We start from the raw sequence: 27,236 nt of genomic DNA on the forward strand, positions 1-27,236 counted from the left end.
CAAGGCTATTAATGGTTTCATGCAACTTAAAACTTCTAATTTTGAAAGTAACCAGCTAATGAATTTTCTCCTTCTATTGGTAACAGCCACTATATGCCAGTGTCATTATCGATATGTAAATATGGTATTTAACATGCTTATATATTTCTTAAGAGGTGGAATACAGATTTTACAATATATCTGAAACATCATCAAATATTTTGATAATGCCTTTGCAATACAACCTATGTGTGGCATTAAAAAAATTTCTGACAGATCATAGCACATTTTTCTGAACTTAATTTTAAACTTTCTAGAGGCTGACATAAGAAATTTATCATTTTGACATGGTATATCGCAAGCACCTTTCATAAAGTTCAGAGTCTTTTCTTGTTGCCTCTTCCTAAACGATCCTGTAAGAAAAAAATATGATTTATATAGTATAGCAAAGAGGAACAGATTCATAGACATGACAAGGACTTTTAAAAAACATTCTTCTATGTATAATTATGAGAATAATCAAATGTGAAACAAAAGGATTGAAAAAGTCCAAAATTTAAAAAACTATAAATTTGTGGTTTTTACTTGGAGGGGAAAAAGAACAATCTTGGTAAGTTCATTTTTTCCCTTGCCTTCATCTATCTTGCTTTGGTTTCACAGGTAACCAGGAAAACATGATTTTGAAAATTCTCCTACTGTGAACCTAATTAAGGTTTCTGGCAAATGAAAGAATGAAGGGACAAAAAAACCCAGCTGGGGGTGGCTTTGGTTTGGTCCTTTGGATATTTGCCAACTGAATTGACTTCTCAAATTATAGTTGGCTGATCATGTTATAAAGATGACTATAACATATCATTTAAAACTGAAGGAAAATGGAATAGAAATTAATCTTAAAAGATCACATATGCAAAGAAAGTAAATGTCTATATCAAATAAAAGATCACATAAAATGAAGTTGCAGAGAGTTATTGCTTGTACAAAGAAGTTCGTCAAGCACTTGTTCAGGCTGAACGTTAATGCTTCCATAGCAACTTTAATAACATTAACTTTTGCAATCAAATAAGAAGACAAGAGTAGAGGAGGTAAACATACTACTTTCACATGTTTACATATGTGGCCCCTTTTGCTAAAAATCAAAGCTTTAATGATGCTATTATGGACAAGTCCCTTAAGTGATGGCTGATTTTCCAAAATGAAATTTAAAAACTGGCAGGTGCTCATGGGTTTTTGTAGCCAATAATCTCTAGTTAGTTCTGCTTTTTTCTTTTCTTTTCTTTTCTTTTTTTAGAAGAGAGTCAGGGCAAATAAGGAAAGGCAAAGACTATACATTTTGAAGGGACTGTTTTCTAATATTTACTTAGTGCCTATAACAGCGAGGGGACCAGATGGGGAAATCCCAAAAGATTTAAAAGATGCAAATAGGGATCTGTTTACTGTAAAGAAACCAGCATTTCCCTCTTTAACCTTTGTTTCCTTAATATTTTAATAATCCTTTGTTTTATGATTGTTCCACTGAAAGTATGTCAACTATGTAAAATTCAGAAAGCTAGCTCCAAATAACCTTAAGATATAATTCAGTATCCAAGATTAGTTTGACAAGAGAAGTACATTTCATGAGGACAATTACTGTAATTCTAGCCCTTTGGGGGGCCCAGGTGGGCAGACTGCTTGAGGTCAGAAGTTTGAGACCAGCCTGGCCAACATGGCAAAACCCTGTTTCTACTAAAAATACCAAATTTAGTCAGGCGTGGTGGCATGTACATGTAGTCCCAGCTACTCAGTAGGCTGAGGCATGAGAATCACTTGAACTGGGGAGGTGCAGGTTGCAGTGAGCCGAGATTGTGTCACGGCACTCCATCCTGGGTAACAGAGTGAAACACTGTCTCCAAAAAAAAAAAGGGGGGCTCTCACTTAATGATATCTAAATCTGAGAATCTTATACAGGGTCTCATACTAGACAATGGGTGGGGGTTGGGTAGCTGAATGGGAAAAAATGCACCCAATCAGGACATAATAACATTAGAAACATATAAAGTGCTTTCTTACACAGGATCTGGTTTAATGCTCATGACGTATTATAACTCTCATTAAGTAGTAAAGTAGCTGAGGAGCATAGATGTCAAATGAGTCACAGGTAGGTTAAAGAAGTAGTAAACTATGGAACTGAGATTTTGTTTTCCTTCAGAGATATTATGGGAAACTGGTTTTACAGGCAATGAAAAAGAACACACACCAAACAGTATGGTAAGGCACCTCTGGGATCATCAATAGCAGAAAAGCTACTACCATTCCTTGGGCTGGAGGGATGAGGGTTATGGAGCCCAGGTGCAGGCCAGTAAATAGAAGCTGCCCAGTGGGACCTGAAACCATGGAGGGAAGGAACTGGAGCCATAAGGAGAAGGCATCCACAGCAGAGAGAGTAGAAGAAATCCCTGGCTTTCCCCTTTCTCCTGCTTTCAGTCTGCTAGTGCCTGCCATTGGCTAAAACTGCCCAGAAGTCAGACAGCAAGGGAGTCTTGGAAATGAACCTCCCGGAGATACAGAGTAAAGCAGTAGTGACAGAACAGATCCAAGAACACACAATCCAATGACCAGCAAAAGGCCAAAGAACATAGTGGTTAATGATGGAGATTTTGAATAAAGATTCTCTGACTTTGAATGCTATCATTTTCTAGTGACTTTGGGTAAATTATGTAACATCTCTGGGTGTCAGTTTCATCATTCACAAAATAGGGATATTAAAATAGTTTCAATTATTGGGCTGTCATGGAGAATAAACAAAACAACATATCTTAAGCCTTTAGCCAAGTGCTTAGTCCAGAGCATACTCTCAACAAATGTCATCTATTAAATATTTCAAAAACTGGATACAGGCAGAAATTAGATCAAGTCCTAAATGTGCTATCAAACAAGGTCCTATTCTTGGCATGGTGTTTGGCATAATCTTGGATGGGGTCTTTTCCACATAAGCAGGTATAACAACTATTTTCTTGGGAAGGAATCACCCTTAAAAGATTTCTACATCCTTCACCAAGAATGCAGAAGCTTCAAGCTGACTGTGGCTTTTTTTGTGGGGAGGAAATCGGTTGAGGAAATCTCAGTGTTATATACATTCTCAGAATTAACAGAACCAATGGCTGTTACCACAGTGGAGACTATCAACGATGGACACTGGCAATGAGAAATTGAGGGCATACTTCTGGTTTCCCTTTCTCCATTCAAGGATATAAACACGTCTGACATCATGGCAAGGTCCACTATTGTCGATACTCATCCTGGCTGAGTAAACCCTAACCTCACAAATAGGAAGATGTTGTATTTCTAGGCAAGAGGTCTGTGAAGTGACTTCTTCACTTTCCATTGTGGATCTTGAAAGATGTCATGGAATAATTATTAAGTCCTGATGAGATAAGCAATTTTAGGATCTGTTTTTGAGATGGGGAAGGGGTGGTCTTGCTGACAATCTACCTATCTGCTCCAGATCATGTGAACTGAGCCCTCAGTGTCGGGATTGGAGCATACAGAGTATTCACCCTTCTCTGGCTACCTTTTCTTTTTCTTGCTATTGTCAAAATAGGCTAGTTAAACCAAACATGCAAACCAACTGGGACTATCAGATTACAAACATGTGCTTTGATTACTTCATGACTGGCTCTAAACCAAGGCCAAAGTGGCTGGTTAAGAATAAGTCATTCTTTCGGCAAAATTCCTACAGAGGAAGTAATATAGATGATGATGATAATAGCTATCATTTATTGAATGTTTACTATCAGCTAGGCATAGTGCTAAGAAACCTACACATTTTATTTAGTTCTCGTAACAATCCAGTGAGCCAGGCATCATTATTGTTCCAATCTTATACATGAAAGAAGTGAGACCCAAAGGGATGCTATAACCAGCCTACGATAAAAAACCTTAGCATGCGGCCTGATATGGGTAGGTACTCCAGGTATGCCCAACTCCAAAGTCTATGAGTATAGTGTCTGCTTGCCTTGGGCCAGGAACGGTGCTGGGCCTTGGAGATAAAATGACCATTAAGATGCTGAAAAATGTGTACAGTGAAAAAAGGGTATAATTTGTAAAAATCCCTAAATGAAAGCCACAAAGGCTGCTAAATTTTGAAGACAAGCCCAACCAGTCTGTCAAGGGAAGGCCAGGGCTGCCTCTAGAATGGTCTCGCCCCAAATTGATCAAAGTGTAGCTGGGAAATCAACTCAGGTTACTGGCTGGCAGCAGAAGAGGGGAGGAAAGACAAGCCTAACAAGGATTAATGTTTCTTTTCTTGGATTAGAGAGGAAGAGAAAACCTATGGCCCAGATCTGACTTTGTGGCTTTAACAATAAAACATTTTTTTCTGTTTCCACCTTTCAAATCAACATTTGGAGGTCAATAATATATTTGAACGTTACAGTCTTTTTCCTAAAATGTCTGAAATACTGAGATAAGAGTAGTGTGATGTGGAACTTGAAATTCTGGCCTCATTCTGGCATGAATATGGCAAACATCCCAAATAGCAAAACTCAACTCTTCTAGAACCAGTCTGTTTTCCAATGCTGCCATTTTTGTGGCTTACTTCTTTTGCTTAAACATTCACCAAAACTGGAATGCTGTAAGTATGTATGTCAGCAATTCCTTATAATTATCTTGTATTTTCCTACAATGTCCTCATCTTTACCCTCTAGGTAAAAATGTGGCTTCTTTAAGTCATTTAACAAGGCCAGGATTTAGTATATCATCTGGATTAGTTAAGAACAAATAACCCAAATAATTTACTTAGGTAATTACATTTCAAAACACTTAGGCGCATAAAGTGCATGTCACACCCACCTGAAGTTCAGAGTGTTCTTTCAGGAGTTGATCATATTCTTTTGAAAGTCTCTCCGATTGCATCTTCATTGCTGTCACATCATTTTGTGCCTTAGAAAGGGCTAGAAAATATTGAATAGAGTTTTATTTTTATTTCAAAATAATTTCAAATTAACAGAAAAGTGCTTTTCCTATCAGTACTTTCTAGACAGTATTGTCAAATGTTCTATATAGTTCTACATCTGTGTTGTCAGTATGGTAGCCACTACTTAAATGTGACTAGTTTAAGTGAGGACCTATATTTTCAATTTAAGTTAAATTTAAATAGCCACATGTAGCTAGTGGCTAGCCACATTGGATAGCACAGCTCTGTAATTTCCTCCATGTTCCTTCTATAGCTGCATAATTCTAAATAAGGTATTTAAAGATTGATTTTGACAAATTTAATGTGATGTCACTTGCTAAAGGTATGGGTCATGTATGGAAGATGCTATTGGTGATGGTTACATTTCATTAGAACCACTTTCACAACATAAAAAGTTACATATTAGTTTTCAATTTTGGTTCTACAAGGCATTTCCTAGAGGCTACTTGAAAATATGATACATTTTTCAAGTATGTGTTATCTTCAGAATTCAGCAAAAAGTTTAGGACCCTAGATTTCTGTTACATAAAAAGCACAGTAGATTCTACAACTTAATAATGGCTGACTGGCCTGCAATGGTGTTTTTTATTTTTTTCAAGACAAGGTCTTGCTCCATCACTCCAGACAATTTTTAAATTTTTTGTAGAGATTATGTCTCACTATGTTGCCTAGGCAGGTCTTGAGCTCCTGGCCTCAAGTAATTCTCTCACCTCAGTCTTACAAAGTGCAGGGATTACAGGCGTGAGCCACTGCACCTGGCCTACAATGGTAGTTTTAACAATGTTGTTGTTATGGACTGAATGCTTGTCTCTCCACAAAATTCATATATTGAAACCTAATCACCGATGTGATGTAATGGCTGGGAAGTGATTAGGTCATGAGGGTGGGCCCTTATTAATAAGAGATCCCAAAGAGCTGCCTTCCCCTTTCCATTACGTGAAGACAGCAAGATGGTACCATCTATGAACCAGGAAACAGGACCTTGCCAGACGCCCGATTTACTGGTGCCTTGATCTCAGACTTCCCAGCCTCCAGAACTGTGAGAAATAAATTTATGTTGTTTATAAGTTACTAAGTCTATGGTACTTTCTATTAAGACAGTTGATCAGGAGCTTGTAATGAACAGGAGTTGGTCTTAATGTTAAAAATAATTTATACTTGAATTTCCAACATGAATAATTATTTAATACATTTAATATAATATCTCAGATACCAACCCAGGAGTTCCTTTTCTAAAAGAAGCTAGAAAACCACTTGTACAGCCTGTCCAGGAGTTTCTTCTTGTTATTAGTGGTATAAAGCTATTCATGAAATAAATGCAGACAAATACTGTTTTCCTGCCACTTGTTAAGCCAAGGTGTCAACTGTGTTTCTTATTTCATTTTGTATTTCAGTAGATACAAATAAATCTAATGATTACTATTGCTCCAATTAGGAGAGGCTATTATTGTCTAGACACATCTTGGACTCTTTCCCAGTCCTTTATCTCATTTTATAAAAATTATAATATTGCATTTCTGGATGCCTTCCACCTCCTTTTGCAACTGCATCTGTAACTAAGGGATTATATAAACTTGTTATCTGACATGCGGCTATGCTTGTTTTATTTTGAGCCATATTATTTTGGAAACAGCATATATAAGAAAAACATTATTGGACAAGGAGGCTTTAGATGATAAATCTAAGTTGCTATTTCAATTTTCTTATTTGCAAAAATGGGCTGCTATCAGTTGCCAGTGGCTTTATGGAAATACTGAGATATTTCATAAGAGTACTGGCTAGATTCAATGAGAGACTGTTATGTTCTAGGATATGGTCTATTAGATACTTTTAAAAGCACATGTATGACTTATTAATATAGAAAATAACTTCAACCAATGTTAGTTACACATAGTAAGTGGAAATATTCGTTGTCTTTCCAAGTGTCAAATGTACACTTAAGGAGTTGTTTGCACAGTGACAGGAGCTGGTAAGACTAATATACTGTGTAAATGTATTGTATCACTATGATTTCTACCAGAGATAACAAACATTGCCAGTTAAGCTCTGCCAGGAAATGGAAATTTTTAGAGGCATTTGCATGACAGCTAAAGTTGGGCTGTTGTACAATAGCTGTAAGGATAGAGCCAGAGGAAAACATTTTATCTGAAAAATTTCCATACGTCTTGTGTTGGTTTCTTTTCAATTATTTGGTTCTCTTTTTGAGAATTTAAGAGTGTGATACACTGGAGCTATTCAGTATTAAATCCTCACATGTACTATTCCTTTGCCAATGATCACTTATTGGATTGTTAATCTACAGTAATGCTTCCAAGATACTTGGTAAATAGACACACAAACTTTTGTTCCGTTAAGGACATAAATTGTGGTTTAATTATATTATCATTTTTTGGTACATGCCTATATTATCAGGTATGTGTAGGTAAAGGTTTACGTTTTATTCATTACTCCAATCAACACCTCAAGTTTGCTGATTTACTTCCTTTGCAGCCCTCCACTCCATCCATTCCACTTCAGCTCTGTGACCACTGTTCTCATTTCTAGATTATATTAAGTGAATTTCTCACGTTTGCCCAGCTACTTTAATTCACTGTCCATACTACTGTCAAAGTGATTGCTCTCATGCCTAAAAACTCTCTAAGAGCGCCCTGAAATGTTAACATACAAACATGGTACACGAGGCCCTTCAGGATGGCTTCTAGGCCTACCGCTCAACTCTCTCCACTGGTTCATCTTATTTTATGCTCCAGTTGCGGTGAGCTCCTTGTAGTACCTCAAAAGTGCCATACTCCTCTAGTTACATGCTGCTCGTTCTTGTTATAACATCTTGTTTATCTCCTCCCATTTCATCTAGCTAATTAATGTCATCCTTTAAAATGTTAAGAAAGTGTCCTTGAGCTCCAGTGTTGGCTTCTACTACAACTCAAGCTTCACCATAGCTTGTATTGAACTTACACCTTTACTATATTGTGAACTACTCAAGAAACAGAGCTGTGTCTTATCTGTCTGTCTGAGTACCCAGCATATTGCCTAGTACTGGTAAATGCCTAAAATACACTCCTTGAAGTAATAAAAGAATGAATAAATGAAAAGTGTAAGCTTTAAGCATTTAAAAAATTCACTTGTGTGTCAACAGTTCACTTGGAAATGATAAATGTCAGATGAACAATACAAAGTGTTACTTTAGTCACCTGATGGGAATCTTGGTTGAAACAAGATAAAAACACCTTCAATCAAAAACCAAAATACTCAGGATAGCTGAAACAAAGCAAACAGACCATTTCCGCAATATTTTGATGAAAATATACTCATGTTACAAATATCTCACACTATTTCAGTATCAAAACCAAAATATAAATAAAATAAAAAGTACCACAGAATCTAGCTCAATTAAAAAAAAAAACAACAACCCTAAACACTGATTGTAAGAAAGGGGCAGTAAAGAATGGGGCAGGAAATATGCAAGATAAGCCTGGAGTATCTTGTAACACCAACAAGAAAGTGCACCAAAAATGAAAAAAACAAAACAAAACAAAAATGGAAATGTGTCAAAGGGACACAGGAGCCAAATGAAAAGAGCTCCCAATGACAAAACCTAGACAGCCTGAACAATAAACTAAAGTAGTATTAAATTATAACCCAAATTATAAAACAAATACCCATGAGTCCATACTGACATAAACAAATGGTATAGAATAGACAAATCTGTACAGAAGAATTCCAAATAATTTACAAAGATACTCTACTTTCAAGGAGATTGAGCGTAACTTTCCATCTTTTTTTTTTCTTTTTTTTAGTACATTCATCTGCACACTGATCCCCATTCAAAGTATGGGCTGTGAATAGTGACTTCCTTCCAAAGATTACAGTATGGAAAAAAAAGGAAAAGAGTAACTTTACAATTCAGAAGGTAGACAAGCACTATTTTAGCCAGGTGATCAAGGTCAACATCAAAAGTGATAAATCGTGTTAATAATATGTACACTTGACACAATGTGATGAAAGTTGGCATATAGCCTCTGTGACTTTCAAAACCTATATAAAAGTAGAAAACATGGAATCCAGGAAAGAAGGTATTAATACAGGAAAGAGGCAAAGGGAATCCTCATAATGATGATGAGTATATAGCTGTAATAATATGATATAGTAAAAGTTATGATATATTTAAGTTGAAAGGATATATTTAAATATATTTAATAACATTTAAATAATATATTTAAATTAAATTAAATGGAAAGGATGGCGGGGGATGGGAAGTATGAGGAGCTGGGAGGAAAACTGGGTGAGATAAGAGATCTAAGTCCTTGTCTTCCCTATAAGAAAGTCAAAGATAATGTCCCATACTGAAAGATTAAAAAAAAAAAAAAAAGCTACCTAAACACTGCATTGAAAAACCTGGAGGCACATATCAGAGGACATTTCTTTTTCTTTTTTGAAACAGGTTTTACTTTGTTGCCCAGACTGGAATGATCTCGGCTAACCACAACCTCTGACTCCGAGGCTCAAGCGATTCTTCTGCCTCAGCTTCCTGAGTAGCAGTGATTACAGGCGCGCACCACTGCCACCCAGCTAATTTATATATTTTTAGTATAGACGCGGTTTTAATGCATTGGCCAGGCTGGTCTCGAACTCCTGACCTCAAATGATCTAGCTGCTGTGGCTTCCTGAAGTCCTGGGATTACAGGCTTGAACCATCCCGCCCGGCCTCAGAAGACATTTCTAAAGGAGTTGAATGTAGTTGCTTCTAGGGAGAGGGCCTCAGGAGACTGTTCTTTTTCATTATAAGCCTTGTGTTACTATTTTACTTTAAAAAGTATGTATATGTAAAACTTTGATAAAATGTAAAAAAAAGTAAAAGTGCTCCAAATACACTGTCCCTTTTATAACAAAGGCTCTCAGAGCTGGGAAGACCTCTAGAGAGCTAGTCCCATTTTTTATTATAATGAAAAGAACATGTGAGTTTCTTTACTCAAATCATTTCTCTTTTTCTGCAAAGTTTTATTATTCCATATCAATGGTTCTAACAAATGTTCTAAACAAACAGCCACACTCTAACACTAATGAGAATTGGTTCTGTTTACTGGTATACCCTCTCTTCTCCCAATGCTCTACATAAGGGAGTTAAACATTTAAGACTAGCGGCCCCATTTCACATAACACACTTGTGTTAGAGCTAACAGATGCATAAAACCTGCCATGTCCTGTCCTAAAGATACTAAGATTGCATGAAACATTCTTCAGATGTGAAGAATATGGTTTAATTAATCACCTAGAGAAGTTACTATGAAAAGTTTGTTTCTTATGAAAAGTAAGTATAATTTTAAGGGTCAAAAATAGTTCTTGATGGTTATTTTTGCTTAATTACATTATTTGGAGCTATATAACAGACATTAAAGGTTAACTAGTTCAGTCCCTCATTTTACAAAAGAGAAAAAACTATGGCCTACAAAGAGTCAATGACTTCACCAAGATTACCCAGTGTATCCTCAGATTTTGCAATGTAATTCATACGACTTAGCATAAGTTATATGAACAGCTTCTAATATTTAGGGTCTACCCAAAGTAAAATTGGACTAGAGCCAATTAATTAGATAATTCAAGCCAAAAAGCTACTGCCCCAGATTACATGGGTATTTGGAAGAGGTTTTTTTAAAAAAACATTAAAAAAAATTTTTTTTTTTACAATAAAAAGCTATCACCAGGTGCGGTGGCTCATGCCTGTAATCCTAGCACTTTGGGAGGCCGAGGTGGGTGGATCACCTGAGGTCAGGAGTTCAAGACCAGCCTGGCCATCATGGTGAAACTCCATCTGTTTAAAAAAACAAAAAACAAAAAACAAAAAACAAAACAATAAAAAGCTATCTTTTTCATTAAGCAAAAGAAATTCATTGTAGAAAATAATTTAAACTCCAGGAAAAAGTCAGTTGTTGTACATGCTAAAGGAAACCACTATTAATAGTTTGGTGCATTATTTTTTCCTAATTGAAAGTGTTTCAAGACTACAGTTATCCGGTTTAATTTTTGTACCTCCCATGGCAATAAACATGAACCTGCTATAAGCTGATATTATTAGAAAAGTATTTACCATGAAGGATTTTAGTAAGCATGCATATCTAGGTATGGAATAAGACGGTAGAAAAGACCACCACCAAGTCATTCAAAGTGATCACCTCCTTCGATCTCTTAGGGGCTCCATCAATTGACCCCTCAGCCATATAGCATAATCATTCACTGCACCTAGTGTAACAGATCAACTTCTAGCAGACCAGACTACTTTTTGCTTTCCTCTTCTCACTCACCACATTAGTACCATTTTATTCATTTTTCTGCCATAAATGTCCATAAACACATTTAGAGAATTGTGCTTGATTATATCTTTATCACCTGGAACATTCCTTTATTCAATATGCATTTAGCAGTCTCCACTCATGTTTTTGGTAGACTAGTCCATGTTTCACACTGAGGAGGAAATGAATCGCTTTATGTACATATGTTTGGTTCACCATCTGGACTATAAGCTCTTCTGAGAAGAAACTGTTTTCTCTTGATTTAATGTCCCTCTGTAGAGATTATAAAAGCTTTTCCTTATAGACATCGTTATATTTGCTAGTACTGTGAATAATATATAAGGTATCTTTGAATTTCTGTCTTAATATCTTCCCTATAACTATTCCCCCTGGTCACTGAAAGACACATAGTTTATGAGTATAGGCCTTGATAACAGGTTAAGAAGCTCACAGAAAAAAGAAACATCACAACTAAATGGGAATGTAACGGAACCAAACAGGATGAACTATCACCATTACATATTAGTCCAAAAAAGTAGTTTGTACCAAGCAAAGCCTTCTTTTCTTCAACATGTGAAGATAACACAGAGATGAACTAATAAATCCTATATTTACCTAACTAAAAGGACAGGTCATGGATTTTACTTGCTTTAAATAGTTAAAATACTATTAATTACATATTGCCTATTGGTACATCCATCAAATAAACTATACTATTCTTAATATGGAGGTTTTTTTTTTTTCCCAGTTGATACAGGAAGGGACAAAGATGTCAAAGAAGCAAAACTTCCAGACATGTAAGCAGATAAGAAAAAATATTTTTTTCTTATTTAAATCACAAAAGCTCATTAAAAGGCAATAAAGAAAAAAAAATCTATGACCAAAAAACAGCAAACTGTTTTTAAGCATTAATGATGTTAAAATAATTTGATATAACTGTAGGTAAAAGATAACTGAGTTCATGTCCACGAAAACTCACAACTGTAAAACATGCTTAGGGTGAACTTTGAGAATTTATTTTTAGATGAATACATGGTTCATTTGTAAGAAACTAGAAATCCTATAGTTTCAAATTTATGTACAAAGTTTATGTCTTATTCTTAACATTCAAGAGGCAGGCATTTAGGGTTCTGGGTATACAGAACAGCAATTCCCCTGTAATTTTTTATTTTGTCTTGATCTCTAATTTCTCTTGAAAAGCACATCAGCTATTTTTCAATCTCTGGTCTCTATGTTAACCGGCAATAAAAAGTAAAAAAACTGAACATCTTCAAGGATATTGAAGTTGGCTGGTAAAAGGTAATTTTTAGCTTTGTTCGAGGTAAGTCAAGGTGATATAAAAGCATTTATCCGTGAAGAGAGCTCAATTATCAATATTTTAAGTGGGGACTAGAAGGTTCTGTTTCCTGGTCCAAATCTAGTATCTCTATTATAGGCTGCTAATACTTAAGTACCCATAATAAGTCTTTACACTCAGTTTCTGATTTGTTAGTATATGCTTTAAGAAATTTAAGTTTGCTTTATCCTCAAGAGGTATACTTTTTAAGGAAAGTGTTAATTATGCTCCACGTTAAATGACTTTACAATGAATGAATTACGTCAAAAGCTCTTTTAAAAATTGCTGAGGCCCAGGCACAGCAGTTCATGCCTGTAATCCCAGCATTTTTGGAGGATTGAGGAGGAAGGGGTTGAAACCAGAAGTTCGAGACCAGACTAAGTAGCAAAGCAAGATCCTGTCTCTATAAAAAATAAAAAAAATTAGCTGGGCATGGTGGTGTACTTGTGTAGTCCCAGCTACTCAGAAGCATGAGGCAGGAGGATCACTTGAGCCCAGGAGTTCAAGGTTGCAGTAAGTCATGACTGCACCACTCCTTTCCAACTTGGGCGACAGTGAGACTGTCTCAAAAAAAAAAAAAAAAAAAAAATTGCTGATGAAACAAGGAACAAAGGAAAGCCTGAAACCGAGAGAAGAAAGGCATGGTCAGGAAATTTCCCCCAGTTACTGTTTTTTCTTTTCTTTTTGTAGGAGATACATCCTACTATTCAACCTTTACTATAAGATTGGCAGCCCTAAGAATTCCTTTTAATATATGGCATGTTCTTAATATCTATATGTATTCCTGCTCCTAAAAGAATGAAGAACAGACATTTCCACATACAGCTCAATCACTTTTTCTTTTTTTCTTTTCTTTTTTTTTTTTGAGACGGAGTTTCGCTCTTGTTACCCAGGCTAGAGTGCAATGGCGCGATCTCGGCTCACCGCAACCTCCACCTCCTGGGTTCAGGCAATTCTCCTGCCTCAGCCTCCTGAGTAGCTGGGATTACAGGCACGCGCCACCATGCCCAGCTAATTTTTTGTTTAGTAGAGACGGGGTTTCACCATGTTGACCAGGATGGTCTCGATCTCTAGACCTCGTGATCCACCTGCCTCGGCCTCCCAAAGTGCTGGGATTACAGGCTTGAGCCACCGCGCCCGGCTCAATCACTTTTTAAACCATATTTACTTTTATCACTGCTTGGATGTATGCAGTGACTGAATGGTACATATTTCTAGTTATAAGAATAAAGGAAGGTAGGCTGGGCGCAAGGCTCATGCCTGTAATCCCAGCACTTTGGGAGGCCAAGGCGGGCAGATAACCCAGGGTTGAGAGTTCGAGACCAGCCTGTGCAAAATGGAGAAACCCTGTCTCTACTAAAAATATAACATTAGCTGGGCATGGGGGCTCATGCCTGCAATCCCAGGTACTTGGGAGGCTGAGGCAGGAGAATCCCTTGAACATGGGAGGTGGAGGTTGCAGTGAGCTGAGATCACACCACTGCACTCCAACCTGGGCAAAAAGAGTGAAACTCCATCTCAGGAAAAAAGAATAAAGAAAGGTATTTATTTATGAAAATAAGTAGTTTTCCTGGAAGAGACCTTTAAAGTCAATCTCCTTGGACATCAGAAGGTTTCTCAATGAAATATTTCTCTTATGAGAGCTTATGAGCTTTGTAAATTCTTCAAAGCTTAGGTACTCATTTGTCATGGCAGTGCCCTTTTCTAATTACTCCATACACTGAGACATCAGAGTTACTGTTAAATGGATCATTAAAATGACAGATCACGTGTAACCTAAGTCCTGAGTGTAAATTAGGTGCTTTGGGATATGCACACTCTCTTTTGAATTGCTAAGGTGATATTACTGCACTGAAGCACCAGTAATAGTATACAAACTCTAGTCAAAATAGGAGTTGGAGGTTAAAAATGGAAGGTGGTTGCCAGTATTGACAGAGTGTTCTTAGTAGCTGCCTTCAGAATGCCACATTTCTAATTTGGGGTTAACTAGCTTAAATAAATGTTGGTATTTATGTTTGGTTTCCACTAATACACTTGGGAGAAAATGTTTCACTTAAATTTAAGTAACGGCAAGGATAAGAAAATTCACATGAAAAACACCCTATTTTCCTCTAAAAAAAAAAACAACAAAAACCCCCACATTGCTTTTTACTCTATTTTCAAATATAAGAGATCCTTCTAAATCTTTCTTAAATACTGTCACCTAACACCCTCAAAATTGAGAAACTAATGAATATTTTTGAGTGGTACCATACACAAAGCATTGTACTACTTTATTCATCCAAATCATGTGCTATTAATTGATATAATTTCTTAGTTCTTATCTTACTGAATTTGACTGGTTTAGGTCAACAGAACATGACCAAGGAAATACCTTCTTTAGAAATGCAACTTTGATCTTCTCAAGGTCATTATAAATGTTACTTTTTAAAAAAACCTTTGGGTAAATAAAATGTGTTCATAAAATATAATACATCTTGCAGGAACCAAATAGGACACCCTCAAACAGGTAAAATCTGCCTTTACCTCAACACGAATCCACTTTGAAATTAGCTCTGCAGTCTACACTTCAAACACAGAAGCTGGTTTCACTTGTTATCAGATTATAAACACAATGCTTACATTGTCAAAGAATTCATTTTCTCTAAAATCTGATTTTTGTCTTTTAAGGAAATGCTCATGTGCTGAGTTTAGTTTTATGCCAGACTTAAAGAGTTAAAACTCAAAATATCTCAGAGCTGGAAGTTTTGAAAGGCGAAAGGTGAAACTAAATTGAGCAGGGTTAAGAGAAGTGTAGCACACATCCATTCTTATCTATCTTTTATTTTTGTGCGCCCTGCTTATAACATAAGAAAAGATATTTTTGGTGGATACAGAAAAAAGAAAGCAGGATTTTGAAACAGTATTTTTGTGTTTTGGAAACAGATCATTTCATTCTTCAAAAGAATTAGCAGCAATATTTTATGTGGGTGAAAAAAGAACACCAGTTTCTCTTTTGAAATGTCTGTTGTAAATGATAGGTAACTACTAAATTCATTTTCATACAAACACTAAAATTTTTTGATCATGTTCTAAATCTTTTGGAATTACAAAAAAGGCAACAGTACCAACTAGAAGATTCTTGAATTTTGGGCTATACTATGCCAACTATATAATATACAACTTTGCCTAGAAGGGTAATTTATTTTTTACCTTACTGCTTCTGAACGATCTTCTTTTTTTCACTTGAAATCATAAGTAGGAAAGTGACTAAAGAATCTTGTATCACACAAATATTTTCCTGTGGATTTTTGTTCTGTTGGCTTTTATCTTTATGCTTCCCACCTCAAATTCAAATATATCCTGATTGAAGTAAATCCTATCCAAACAACATATATATTCAACAATAGCAAGTTCTATTACAGGGAAACTTCTTTTATACTGAGACCTAAACTCGAAGAAGATTCAAACTTATACATGATAAGAAGTAGGTCCTTGATGCGTGGAATAGTCTCCAATTTACCTCCAATTTAAAGTAGTGAGAGAGATCTGAAACTGGAGAAGGTCTCAGCATTGATTATTACCTTAGCACTGACTGGCAGTGAGGTTTCTTAGTGTCTGGCCAACATAAACAAATAATCTGTTGTATGCAGAAATGCTGCAAAGTGTCAAGCCACAAACTTACCACTGAGTTTTTTTGAATGACACTGAATTGGGGTATCTACTTTTCTGTGCTATGGAGCTGCGATAATAATTTGTTCTTTGATTAGCAAAACTTTTTTTTTTTGTTGTTAAATGTAGAAGAAATCGCTCCCTTCAGGGAAATGAAGTTGGGATGCTCCACTACAAGCCTACACTGTAATGTTATGTTGGAATGAGGCACTGAAATTCTTTGCTGATAGCCCAGATACTGTTGCCTACTCTGCGCCTACCTGTCTCCTTTGAGGAATGCTTTCCTTATGTTTAACAGGTAGAATACATTAGTGCTTGAAATAAACAATATATTTTCTTGTAGGAAAACTGTTCCCCTGCAATTGCTTCTCTGTAAGGAGGAATATACGATGATGGAAAAATGTGATTCATTTTATAAAAACACATTTATAAACAACTTTTTAGGAACACAGCTCCTTTGCTAAGGTAAGAACATCTGTATTTACAACACAGATCTGAAACACCTACATGTTTTTCTGTATAACAGAGCATGTTTCTCTTGGCTGACACAATGTTTTATCTTCATATTTGAACCAGAATTTCTAAATAGGTCATTCTTAGTATCTTAGAAGAACATGTAGGCATTAGTTTTGTTTTAGGAAAAACAGTGAAGTGTACAGCATAAAATATCATGCTAGTCTTTTCACTTTTTCACATGTACACAAAGTTACCATCTGAAGTCTTCCTTAATTCAGTTTTCAGTTTCTCCTGGTCTTCTACTAGCTTTTTATTTTCTGCTTCCAAAACACGTTCTTCATTATTACCATGGCTTTTCAAAATCTTTGCAAAAGAGAGATATAGGAAGAAATAAGCTTAGATTGCAATAGCCATTCTTACAGAAAATGAGCTGAGTGACCTATCTAAAATTACTGGCCTATAATTTATTCCTTGTCCTTTTCAGAATTTTATAGTTTTCTACAATGTACTTTTGCTAACAGAAACTTAATATTTGGCAAACACACAAAAAAGATTTCTTTTTATTATGGCTAAAATCTCTAAAATGAAAATAAAAAGAATTTCTAATTGCTATGATTAAAATTATGCTTTCAAAAGTATTTAGATAAATAATGTCTTTCTTCATCAATTAATTGAGAAATGTAAATCTAAGGGAAAAAAACAGTTCTGAGGATGATATTAATTAGAAAACCATTATGTTTTGATTGTAGAGCTGTCTACTCAGCCCGTTTTTATACAGACATATTTGTAAGAGAAGAGTATATCAGAGGGGAGATGGGTAAGTGGGAAATGACAAGGCCATTTCTATAGCTGGAAAATTATAATTTTCATTGAACAGTTTCCAAATTACTTTTATTCCGTTAATCCTTTGTAATACTCTTTATATTTTAAAATTGCATCTGGCTTTAAAAATGTTAATGTCTACACCTTATCTTTTCTAGACAAGAAAAATAAAGATCCAAATAGCAAAATGACTGATCAAAATAAAAATATCATGAAGTAAAAATTTCATAATCTGTATTGTGAACAGAAACTATAATTACCATCAGAACTAAGAAGCTGACTTAAAAAAGTGATAAAGAATTTTAACTACCAAGAAGGACAAAGTGCTTGAAAAACGGAATATGTATACTGGTGTGGGTCAGTAGACCAAATAAAGAGGCAGCAACTTTTTTATTTTTTATTAGAAACAAGGTCTCACTCTGTCACCCAGGCTGGAGTACAGTGGGGCAACCCATAGCCACTTTAGCCTTGATCTCCTGGGCTTAAGTGATCCTCTCATCTCAGCCTCCTGAGTAGGTGAGACTACAGGCATGTGTCAACACACCAGAATGATTAAAATACGTGGGGTGTGTGTGCGTGTGCAGTAGGGATCTTGCTATATTACCCAGGCTGGTCTTAAATTCCTGGCCTCAAGCAATCCTCCCACCTCAGTCTCCAAAAGTGCTGAGATTACAGGCATGAGCCCTGCACCTGGCCAGTGGCAGCAACTTGATAATGACATGTTTTATAGTCAGATAAAAAAGGAACTCAGGAGAATTTTAAATAGACTGACATAAGAGAGGCATTTCTACTGCAGGGTGATTTATTTTCTAATGTAAGCCAATATAGTCAACAAAACTCACAAAAGTTCTACTGAGCAATGACTACATTCAAATATTTTACAATGCAAGGTGCTATAAGAGATAAAAAATGTGAGCGAAACATGATCTTTACTTTTGAGTAACTTCAATGTAGTAGGAAAGGATGAGATAAGCATATAAACTGTAGCACAAGACCAAATACAGTACTACTGTGCTATATAAAGACAGATTAGGCAGCTCAGAAGGAGGAATTAAAGCTTGAATGCATATATCATATAATCCCAAGGACTATTTTTTGGAGATAGGAAGATGGAAGTACCTTCTGAAACTAAAGGAGTCCCGTATCTTTGTAAATTAAATATAAAGTTTTTTCTTTTTCTAAAGAGCAGAAGAAAAAAACTCTCTAAATCTCTTAATTTGTTGACTACTTCAAGTTGAAAACAACTCCAGCTATCACTTCACTGAAATCAGTTCATAAAATCTCCAGTGATTACCCAAATTAAAAGAGAATCATTGAGTTGCAGGAATGTTTTCTCTGACTGCTTGAATTTTCATGCCATTGACTTGGAAAAGTTGGATTTGTGTTAGTCTTGTAAATAAGCTTTCATTACTGCATCTGTAAACTTGCCTAAATTTATGATGTATAACTTGATGCTGGAGAAAGACCAAGAAGGCTGAAATCTGAAATTTAATGACTACTAGCTACAACAATGCAAGTGTTCATTGTCTTATCTATCTTATCCCACCTTGGTAAGTTATGCGGCTGGAAGAAAAAATCAGGGCAAAGTAAAGCTCTATTACTTGAAGTAGTAAAATTAAAAGTTAATTGGTCTTTCATAATTATTTCATTACTTTAACTACATACCAGAACTTTATAAAGGGGTCATAGGTACCATGTGGAAATTGTTTTATTAGATAGCATAGGAGTTGAGGGCACAAAATAATCGAGTTATGAATGTGGATTCTAGAGTCAAGCTGCTTGGGTTCAAATTTTAGTTCTGTCATGTATTAGCTGAATGATTTTGTGCAAGCCACTTAACCTTTTTGTGCCTCTGTTTCCTCATCTATAAAATGCAGATAATCACAATACCAAACTCATGGGGCTGTTGTTAAAATAAACAGTTAAAAACCTTACTGTGAAGCATCTGAAGCAATACCTGGCATAGTGTTAACTATTATTTATAGCTAAGGAACTTTGAGGCCCATAACATAGGTGATTTGTGCTAGGTCACACATTGGAACTAGTACCTAAGTCTCTTGAACCTCAGGGTAATCCCAGTTTCCACTGGATAATATGTTTCTGATAGGGAATGAAGAGGTATGGCTCAGTGTGGTGACACATGTCTATAATCCTAGCACTTTTGGAGGCCAAGGTGGGAAGACTGCTTGAGGCCAAAAGTTTGAGATCAGTCTGGGGAGGGAGGGAGGGAGGGAGGGAGGGAGGGAGGGAAGGAGGTAGGGAAGGAAAACAAAGAAAGGAAGAAAAGAAAAACAAATGGGGTGTTTTCTCAAGCTTATCTTTCCTTAGCTAATTTTTCAAAACCAACATGAGTACCTTGAAACGGAAGTTACATTGTATATTCTCACTTGTGGCCTTTATTGGTCACTTTATTGGTGAATTAGTTATACTTTGGGCACTGACAGCTGCTTTGATGTCCAGCTCACAAACTTTCTCCCCACTGTATACTGGCTTTAACTCAGCATATCTGTACCTCCTCTGAAAATCTAGAACCACTGATTGGGTCACAGCTCTGCAGGAAGCAGCGAATCTGAATAGCATAGAACCAAAGGAGAGGAAAACCAACCACAAAAAAGAATAAATCTTAAAGGGGCAAGGAACTGGTAATCATGACATAAGTTTCCTTGCACAGGTAACTGACTCTGAAAACAATTCCAAGAGAAAAGTTGCAAAAGTATTTTGAGGAAGGAGCTTTTTTGTTTTTGTTTTTTTTTAAAGGACAAGACTACTTTAACTGTATTAACTGAGAAAAATAATACTTTCCATTTTCTTAGCAGTAAAGAATAAGAGGAAAACAACTGAAGTGGAAAAAAAGCAGTGTTCTGATGGTTACAAATCATTACTCCAAAATGATGTATATAATTTTAAATTAAGATATGTACATGATCAGTTGTTCTATAAATACAAGGCTGTGTGCTTTCGAGTTTAGCTGTCACATATCAAAGCTTTGATGACTGTGTTTTGGTTTTTACGATGGTGAAATGAGATCAAAGGACAGAAAATAGAGGAGTAACATTAAAGATGTAAAATACTGTATGCAATTATCAATCTAGCATAAATGACATTTCTCTGCTTTATATAAACCAATCATTTAAAAGAAAACTAAAATCTAGGCTTAAAAATACTTAAAAAAATGGAAACAGTTATAAAGACTTGCTTTAGATTATAAAGTAAACTAAGAGTAATGAAGGAATTAAAATTCATATTCCTAAAATACTATTTTCTCTATAAATCATAGAAAATAGGTCCAATGGTATTAATCCACTATGGAGAAAAAGAAAATTTAAATAATAGTAAAAATATTAGTGGGAACAAGCAAGTCTAAAGAATAGTAAAACTATTCTTGAAACAATTGTTACATAAAATGTTATTAATTAGGGTCATTTTCTGCTTATAAATTATAAAAATACTCTTTTTGATGCTGAAAACAAATATATTACTCCTTGGGAACACCAACAACATTTAATTTTTACAAAGAAAACTAAATACCCGTTTTAGTTTTTCATTTTCTTCCAAAAATTTTTTGGCAGCCTTGTTAGTATTTTCTGCTTGAGTTTTAAGTACACCTTTGTTTGACAGTTCTTTTGCCAGTTGAGTAATAAGTGTAACCAGACGTCTCAACACTCTAAGAAAAAACAAAACAAAACAAAACAGAATAATGTATTACTAGACCAATCATCAGAACTTATTTTAAAACAGTCATTGCCAAATGACTCCCCATTAGGTATAGGTGTGGTGGGTGTAGATGGTGGTTAGGTAGAACACATTATTATTATTTTTTAATTCAACTCTCTTAGTAAAAGCAGGCCCATGTTTCATTCCTTTGGAATCTTTGTTAGAAAACCAGCATGTGGAATACAAGTTCAGTGGTACTTATTTTTTTCCCTGTAGAAGGCTTTAGCTTAGAGGAGCAGAAACAGGAAAATTTCAGACAGTGTGGCAGAGCCAGTAAGAGAATTCTTTTTTTGGCCCAGTTCAAATTCTGCTATTTAAGGAACAGTGTGTAAGGTCAACCAAGCTGAAGAACTGCTCATTCACATCTGCTTATGGGTAACTGACATTGTTAGAAGTAGTGACTACGATCTTCAATTATGTACCCAGCAGACATTCAATTACTGAAGAACTGCTAAATGTCAAGACACTCTGCTAGGCACTGCAGACACAGTGGAAAACAGCTGAGTCCATGTCCTTAGGGGTTTAGCTCCTATTTGGGGAAGCAAAAGTTAAAACAGTATTGAATTACAACCATGAATGACACTAGAAAATGAAGTATATATACATATTCTTTGAGCACCTATAAGAGAAGACCTACCTACTTTGAGGGTAGTGATGGCCACAGAAGGCTCCTTTGAGAAAGAGGCTAATAGATGAATAACAGCCAGGAAATGAGGGAAGAAAAGTATTCTGGCAAAAGGAATAGCTTGTGTGAAGATCATAAAATAGGAAAGAGTTAGGTACACTATAGAACTCAATCAATATTTGTTGCAAGATTGAATGAATGACTAAATGGTGAAGGTCAGTAAGGGTGGAATGCATTGTACACATCAAAGACACATATGAGACAAGGCTCCACAGAGACGGGGGCCTGGTCATTCAAGGCCTTATGGACTTGGCAAACCTACAAGCTGTTAACTACTGTTTGTTATTTGGGTATTTTATCTGAGTTCTTTTACAAAGGTGTTATTTAACAATCTACAGTAGGCTGGGTACAGTTACTTGTGCTTGTAATCTCAGTACTTTGGGATGCTGAGGTGGGAGGACCACTTGAGGCCAAGAGTTGGAGACCAGTTTAGGCAACAAAGTGAGACCCTATCTCTAGAAAAAATTTAAAAATTAGCCCTACATGGTGGTGTGCACCTGTAGTCCTAGAAAGCTGAGAGGCTGAAGAGGGAGGATCGCTTGAACCCAAGAGTTTAAAGTTACAGCGAGCTATGATGGCACCACTGCACTGCAGCCTCGGCAACAGAGCAAAAGGTTGTCTCTCTTAAAAAAAAAATCTATTGTAAAGGTGGACAAAATGAGACCGTAAAGCAAAATCATGTTTTTAAATTGTGCTCCTACTATTATTATTATTATTTTTTTTTACTTACAGCCAAAAAAATAGAGAAAATCCAGAAATGTAAAGATTTCTTTGAGACCTAAAAAGTTTCATCTGTGTGTGTTCATATGCATCAGGTCTGCTGGTGGAACTCTTCTCAATGGTATGAACTGAGGAATATTTCCTTACTTCTCGCACAGCATCTATTACAGAAAAAAAGAAAACATTACTTTCAGCTTTTAAGAATGTAAACTTGTTAAAAATGGAAAGCAGTTTTAGAATAACTGACCAAACTTTTAAATAATGGACTTTAGGTAGAGGTGATGTTTTGCATTCCCTCTACAGTACCTGGGAAGTTTTCAAGCTCAAAATGCGTGCTCTATAAGTGGATGCTAGTAGCATATTTTGAATTAGTACAGCATTTTAAAAATTATTCATCTAGTACTTGCCATCATTTTATCGTTCCTCATCTCTAACTATACTGCAAACTATCACCCTTTACATTTTCTGTCTCTAGAATGATTAAAATTCAGCCCCATGATAATCAATTCCAAGAGACTATCCTATTTCTTACTATACTCACATTTTATTACATATTATTACTTTAAATGATTGAGACTTGGGCCGGGCGCGGTGGCTCAAGCCTGTAATCCCAGCACTTTGGGAGGCCGAGGCGGGTGGATCACGAGGTCAAGAGATCGAGACCATCCTGGTCAACATGGTGAAACCCCGTCTCTTCCAAAAATACAAAAAATTAGCTGGGCATGGTGGCGCGTGCCTGTAATCCCAGCTACTCAGGAGGCTGAGGCAGGAGAATTGCCTGAACCCAGGAGGCGGAGGTTGCGGTGAGCTGAGATCGCGCCATTGCACTCCAGCCTGGGTAACAAGAGCGAAACTCCGTCTCAAAAAAAAAAAAAAAAAAAAAAAATCATTGAGACTTTCAAAATATTTAGTTACACTGAAATTTCCACTGGCATAGGTTTGTTAAAATGGGATTCGATCTATGGCAGCATACACTCCCCTCACTGAAATGTAGTGGATGGCGGCTGCCAGTGGAAATGTTCGGATACTTGCTTCTTTGATGCTTTCAGTTCTGGGAAGTCTCAGATGCAGGGGAACCACTTCTTTCCAGGGGAAAATAGATAACAGCTTATTATCATCTATAATTAATGTATTCTTAGTCACTGGATTCTTATATGTACTAGGGAAGGCATCTGCCTTAGAAGTCTCAAAATCCATTGGAGGTATGAACAAGTTAGAATGCTCCCCTTTCATGTGACCAACTGAAGTCCTGGGTAAGAGCTATTGCCACACAAGGAGACTCCAGGTAGAAAACTGAGGCCATTTTGACTACTATTTTATATTTAGCAGCTTCATTGAGATATAATTCACATACCATAAAGATTTACCTTTTTAAAATGTGTAATTCAGTAGTTTTTAGTTTATTTGCAAAGTTGTGCAACCATTACCTCTATCTAATTTCAGAACATTTTCATCACCCCACAAAGAAAATCTATATACATCCGTCACTTCCCCCAGCTCCTGGTGACCACCAATCTGCTTTCTGTCTCTACAGAACTACCTGTTCTAGACATTTCATATAAATTGAATCATATAATATCTGGTCTTTTGTGTCTGGTTTCCTTCACTTAGTAATGTTTTCAAGGTTTGTCTGAATTGTAGTATGTGTCACTACTTCATTGCTTTTATGTCTGAATAATATTCCATTGTATGAATGTGGTAACATTTGGTTTACCCATTCATTGGTTGATGGGCACTGAGCTGTTTCCACTTTCCGGCTATTATGAATAATGCTGCTATGAACATTCATGTGCAAGTTTTTCACCAGCATATGTTTTCATTTCTCTTGGTATATACTGGGCCATATGGTAACTCTATGTTTAACTTCTGAGGAACTGCCAAACTGTATTCCAAAGAAGCTGTACTAATTTACATTTCCATAAGCAGTGTATGTTGGTTCCAATTTCTCCATATCCTCAGCAACACTTGTTATTATCTTTTTGATTACAGTCATCCTAGTGGGTGTGAAGTGGCATCTCTTTGTGCTTTTGATTTGCATTTCTCTGAAGGCTAATGCTGTGGAACATCTTTTCATGTGCTTGTTGATCATTTGTATATCATATTTGGAGAAATATCTATTCAGATCCCTTACCCAGTTTAAAATTGGGTAATTTGATTTATTTGTCTCTTAAGTGTCTTCCATAGAATTTTTTTTCAAAGTGAGAATTTTACAATAGCTATTCATCACACATAGTTCTGTTTCTGTAGTCTTTTGACATACAATACGTTTATTAAAAAGGTGCCAGGTCAACTGTTTAATAGAAAGTTCTCATATTCTGGCTGGGTGTGGTGGGTCATGCCTGTAATGGCAGCACTTTGGGAGGCACAGGCAGGAGGACTGATTGAGGCCAGGAATTTGAGACCAGCATGGGTAACGTGATGAGACCCTGTCTTTTTTAAATATTAAAAAATAAGCAAAAAGAAAGTTCTCACTTTCTGAATTTGTCTGATGGAAGTGTAGTTTAATTTCTTTCTCTAACTTCTATATTTTTAGAAAACTAGAAGTCAGACTTGATTGGTTCTGCCAGGCCTCAGAAAGTAAAAATAAAATAAAACAAATACTTGATTGGATTAGGTTTAACATTTTTGGCAAGAATCCCTCATAATTTATGCTGTGCAATGTTAGCCTGTCTCATACTTTTTGATGCTAAATTTGATTACTTAGTTAAAATGGTGTATTAGTAAGGGTTCTCCAGGGAAACAGAACCGAGAGAGAGAGAGAGAGAGAGAAAGAGAGAGAAAGAGAGAGAAAGAGAGAAAGAGAGAGAGAGAGAGAGAGAAAATGAGTGAGAGAGAAAGACAGAGAGAGAGAGAAAATAGAGAGAGAGAGAGAGAGAGAGAGAGAGAGAGAGTGTGTGTGTGTGTGTGTGTGTGTGTGTGTGTGTATGGGGGAGAGTGGGGCAGAGGGCAGAGAGAGAAAGAGAAAGAGAAAGAAAGAGAGCGAGCTTGAGATTTATTTTAACCAACTGGCTCACATGCTTGTAGAGGCTTGTTAAATTTAAAATCTGCAGGGTAGACTTGACGTCTGGAGATCCAGGGAAGAAAAATAGTTCCAGTCCAAAGACTATCTGCTGGCAAAATTCCTTTTTGCTCAGAGGAGGTCAGTCTTTGTTCCAGTAAGGCTTTCAACTGATTGGATAAAGCACACTCACATTTTGGAGGGCATGATTAGCTTTACTCGAAGTCCACTTTCGTAAATGTTAATTTTATCCAAAAAGCACCTTAACAGCAATGTCCAGGAAAACGTTTGACCAAACATCTGGGCACTGTGGCACAGCCAAGTTGACACACAAAATTAGCCATCACAGATCATGACTACCTGATTTCTCCCTCGTAAAGCTCTGTTTTTACCTTTGCAATCAGCAAGATACCTGTTTTTATTTTCTCCTTTACTGGTGAAATCTGGTAGTGTCAGTCTCCCAATTTTGTTATTTGTAAAGACTTTCTGGCTGTTATATGAATTCTTTGCATGTTTGCATAAATTTTAGAAGTAACTGATCCACTGCTACAAAAATGCCTGTTGGGTTTCTGTGTTAAGTCTGTAGATCAGTTCTTTAAGAACAGTCTTCCAAATGATGAAAATACCTCCATTATTTTGATCTTCTTTAATTTCTTTCAGCAATATTTTTGTAGTTTTTTTGTATATAGCTGTTGTGCCTCTTTATAATGTTTATTTCTACGGTTTTTAGGCTTCTTGGTGTATTCAGAAAAGAGTTTAAATTTTTAAAAAACTTCATTTGCCTATTGTTTACTCCTTATAGTAAAGAAATACAATTACTGACTGACCTGCATTTTGTGAACCCACTATATCAATTTCTTTGTTATAATAGCTTTTTTGTAGATACTTCAGGATTCTTTCTTTATTTTTATTTTTTTCTGGGACAGGGTCTCCCTTTGTCACCCAGGCTGCAGTGTAGTAGTGTCATCACGGCTCACTGCAGCCTCGATCTCTTGGGATCAAGTGACCCTCCCATCTCAGCCTCCTGAGTAGCTGGGACTACAAGCATGAGCCAGCCCGCCTGGCTAATTTTTGTACTTTCTGGTAGAGACAGGGTTTTGCCATGTTGCCCAGGCTGGTCTCAAACTCCTGAGCTTAAGCAATCTGCCTGTCTCAGCCTCACAAAGTGGTGGGATTATAGGAGTGAGCCACTGTGCCAGGCCAGGATTTTCTATATAAATAATTGTGCCATTTGCAAATAAGAATGTTATACTTTTTTCTTTGCAATCTTTTGCCTTCTGTTTATTTTCCTGACTTCTTATCCTGGCTAGGACATCTATTACTTAAATGAATAAACAGAGTGTGAATATCCTTGCCTTGTTTCCAATCTTAAGGGGGAAGCCTTAGATATTTAAGTATGATGCTAGCTTGAGGTTTTTGGAGATCTTCATCAGAATGAGAAAGTTTCCTTCTAAATCCTAACCTGCTAACCTTTTTTTAAAAAAACCAAGTGAATATTATTTTTTTCACTGTCAGTATTCAATGAGTAGATATTAAGGTGGAAACTGAAATCACTGATTTTTAAATCTTCTTTTTAAAAAGTAAGCATTCAAACCTATGAATTTTCCTTTAAGCAGTGCTTTAATGGCATCTTACAA

General features: G+C 36.1%; 1 protein-coding gene and 1 non-coding gene across 4 annotated transcripts in view; both read right to left on the minus strand.

Moving 5' to 3' along the window:
- Positions 1–344: 344 nt before the first annotated feature.
- The window catches only part of LOC101053256 (B cell receptor associated protein 29), a 37,233-nt gene continuing 10,341 nt past the window's right edge, over positions 345–27,236 (minus strand). For all 3 annotated transcript variants that reach the window (XM_010344250.3, XM_003921098.4, XM_010344244.3), the window contains exons 4-8: positions 22,612–22,762; positions 21,011–21,146; positions 16,915–17,023; positions 4,807–4,907; positions 345–392 (exon numbers count right to left, since the gene is read on the minus strand). In XM_010344250.3, coding sequence (XP_010342552.1) covers positions 357–392; positions 4,807–4,907; positions 16,915–17,023; positions 21,011–21,146; positions 22,612–22,762 — 533 coding nt within the window. In that variant the 3' untranslated portion in view covers positions 345–356. The remainder of the gene's footprint in view (positions 393–4,806; positions 4,908–16,914; positions 17,024–21,010; positions 21,147–22,611; positions 22,763–27,236) is intronic.
- LOC120365522 (small nucleolar RNA U109) lies at positions 13,236–13,378 on the minus strand. Its single transcript, XR_005580441.1, has one exon. It is a non-coding gene; the product is annotated as a small nucleolar RNA U109 (small nucleolar RNA).

Source organism: Saimiri boliviensis, chromosome 10 (assembly GCF_048565385.1).
Source record: "Saimiri boliviensis isolate mSaiBol1 chromosome 10, mSaiBol1.pri, whole genome shotgun sequence".
NCBI lineage: Eukaryota > Metazoa > Chordata > Mammalia > Primates > Cebidae > Saimiri > Saimiri boliviensis.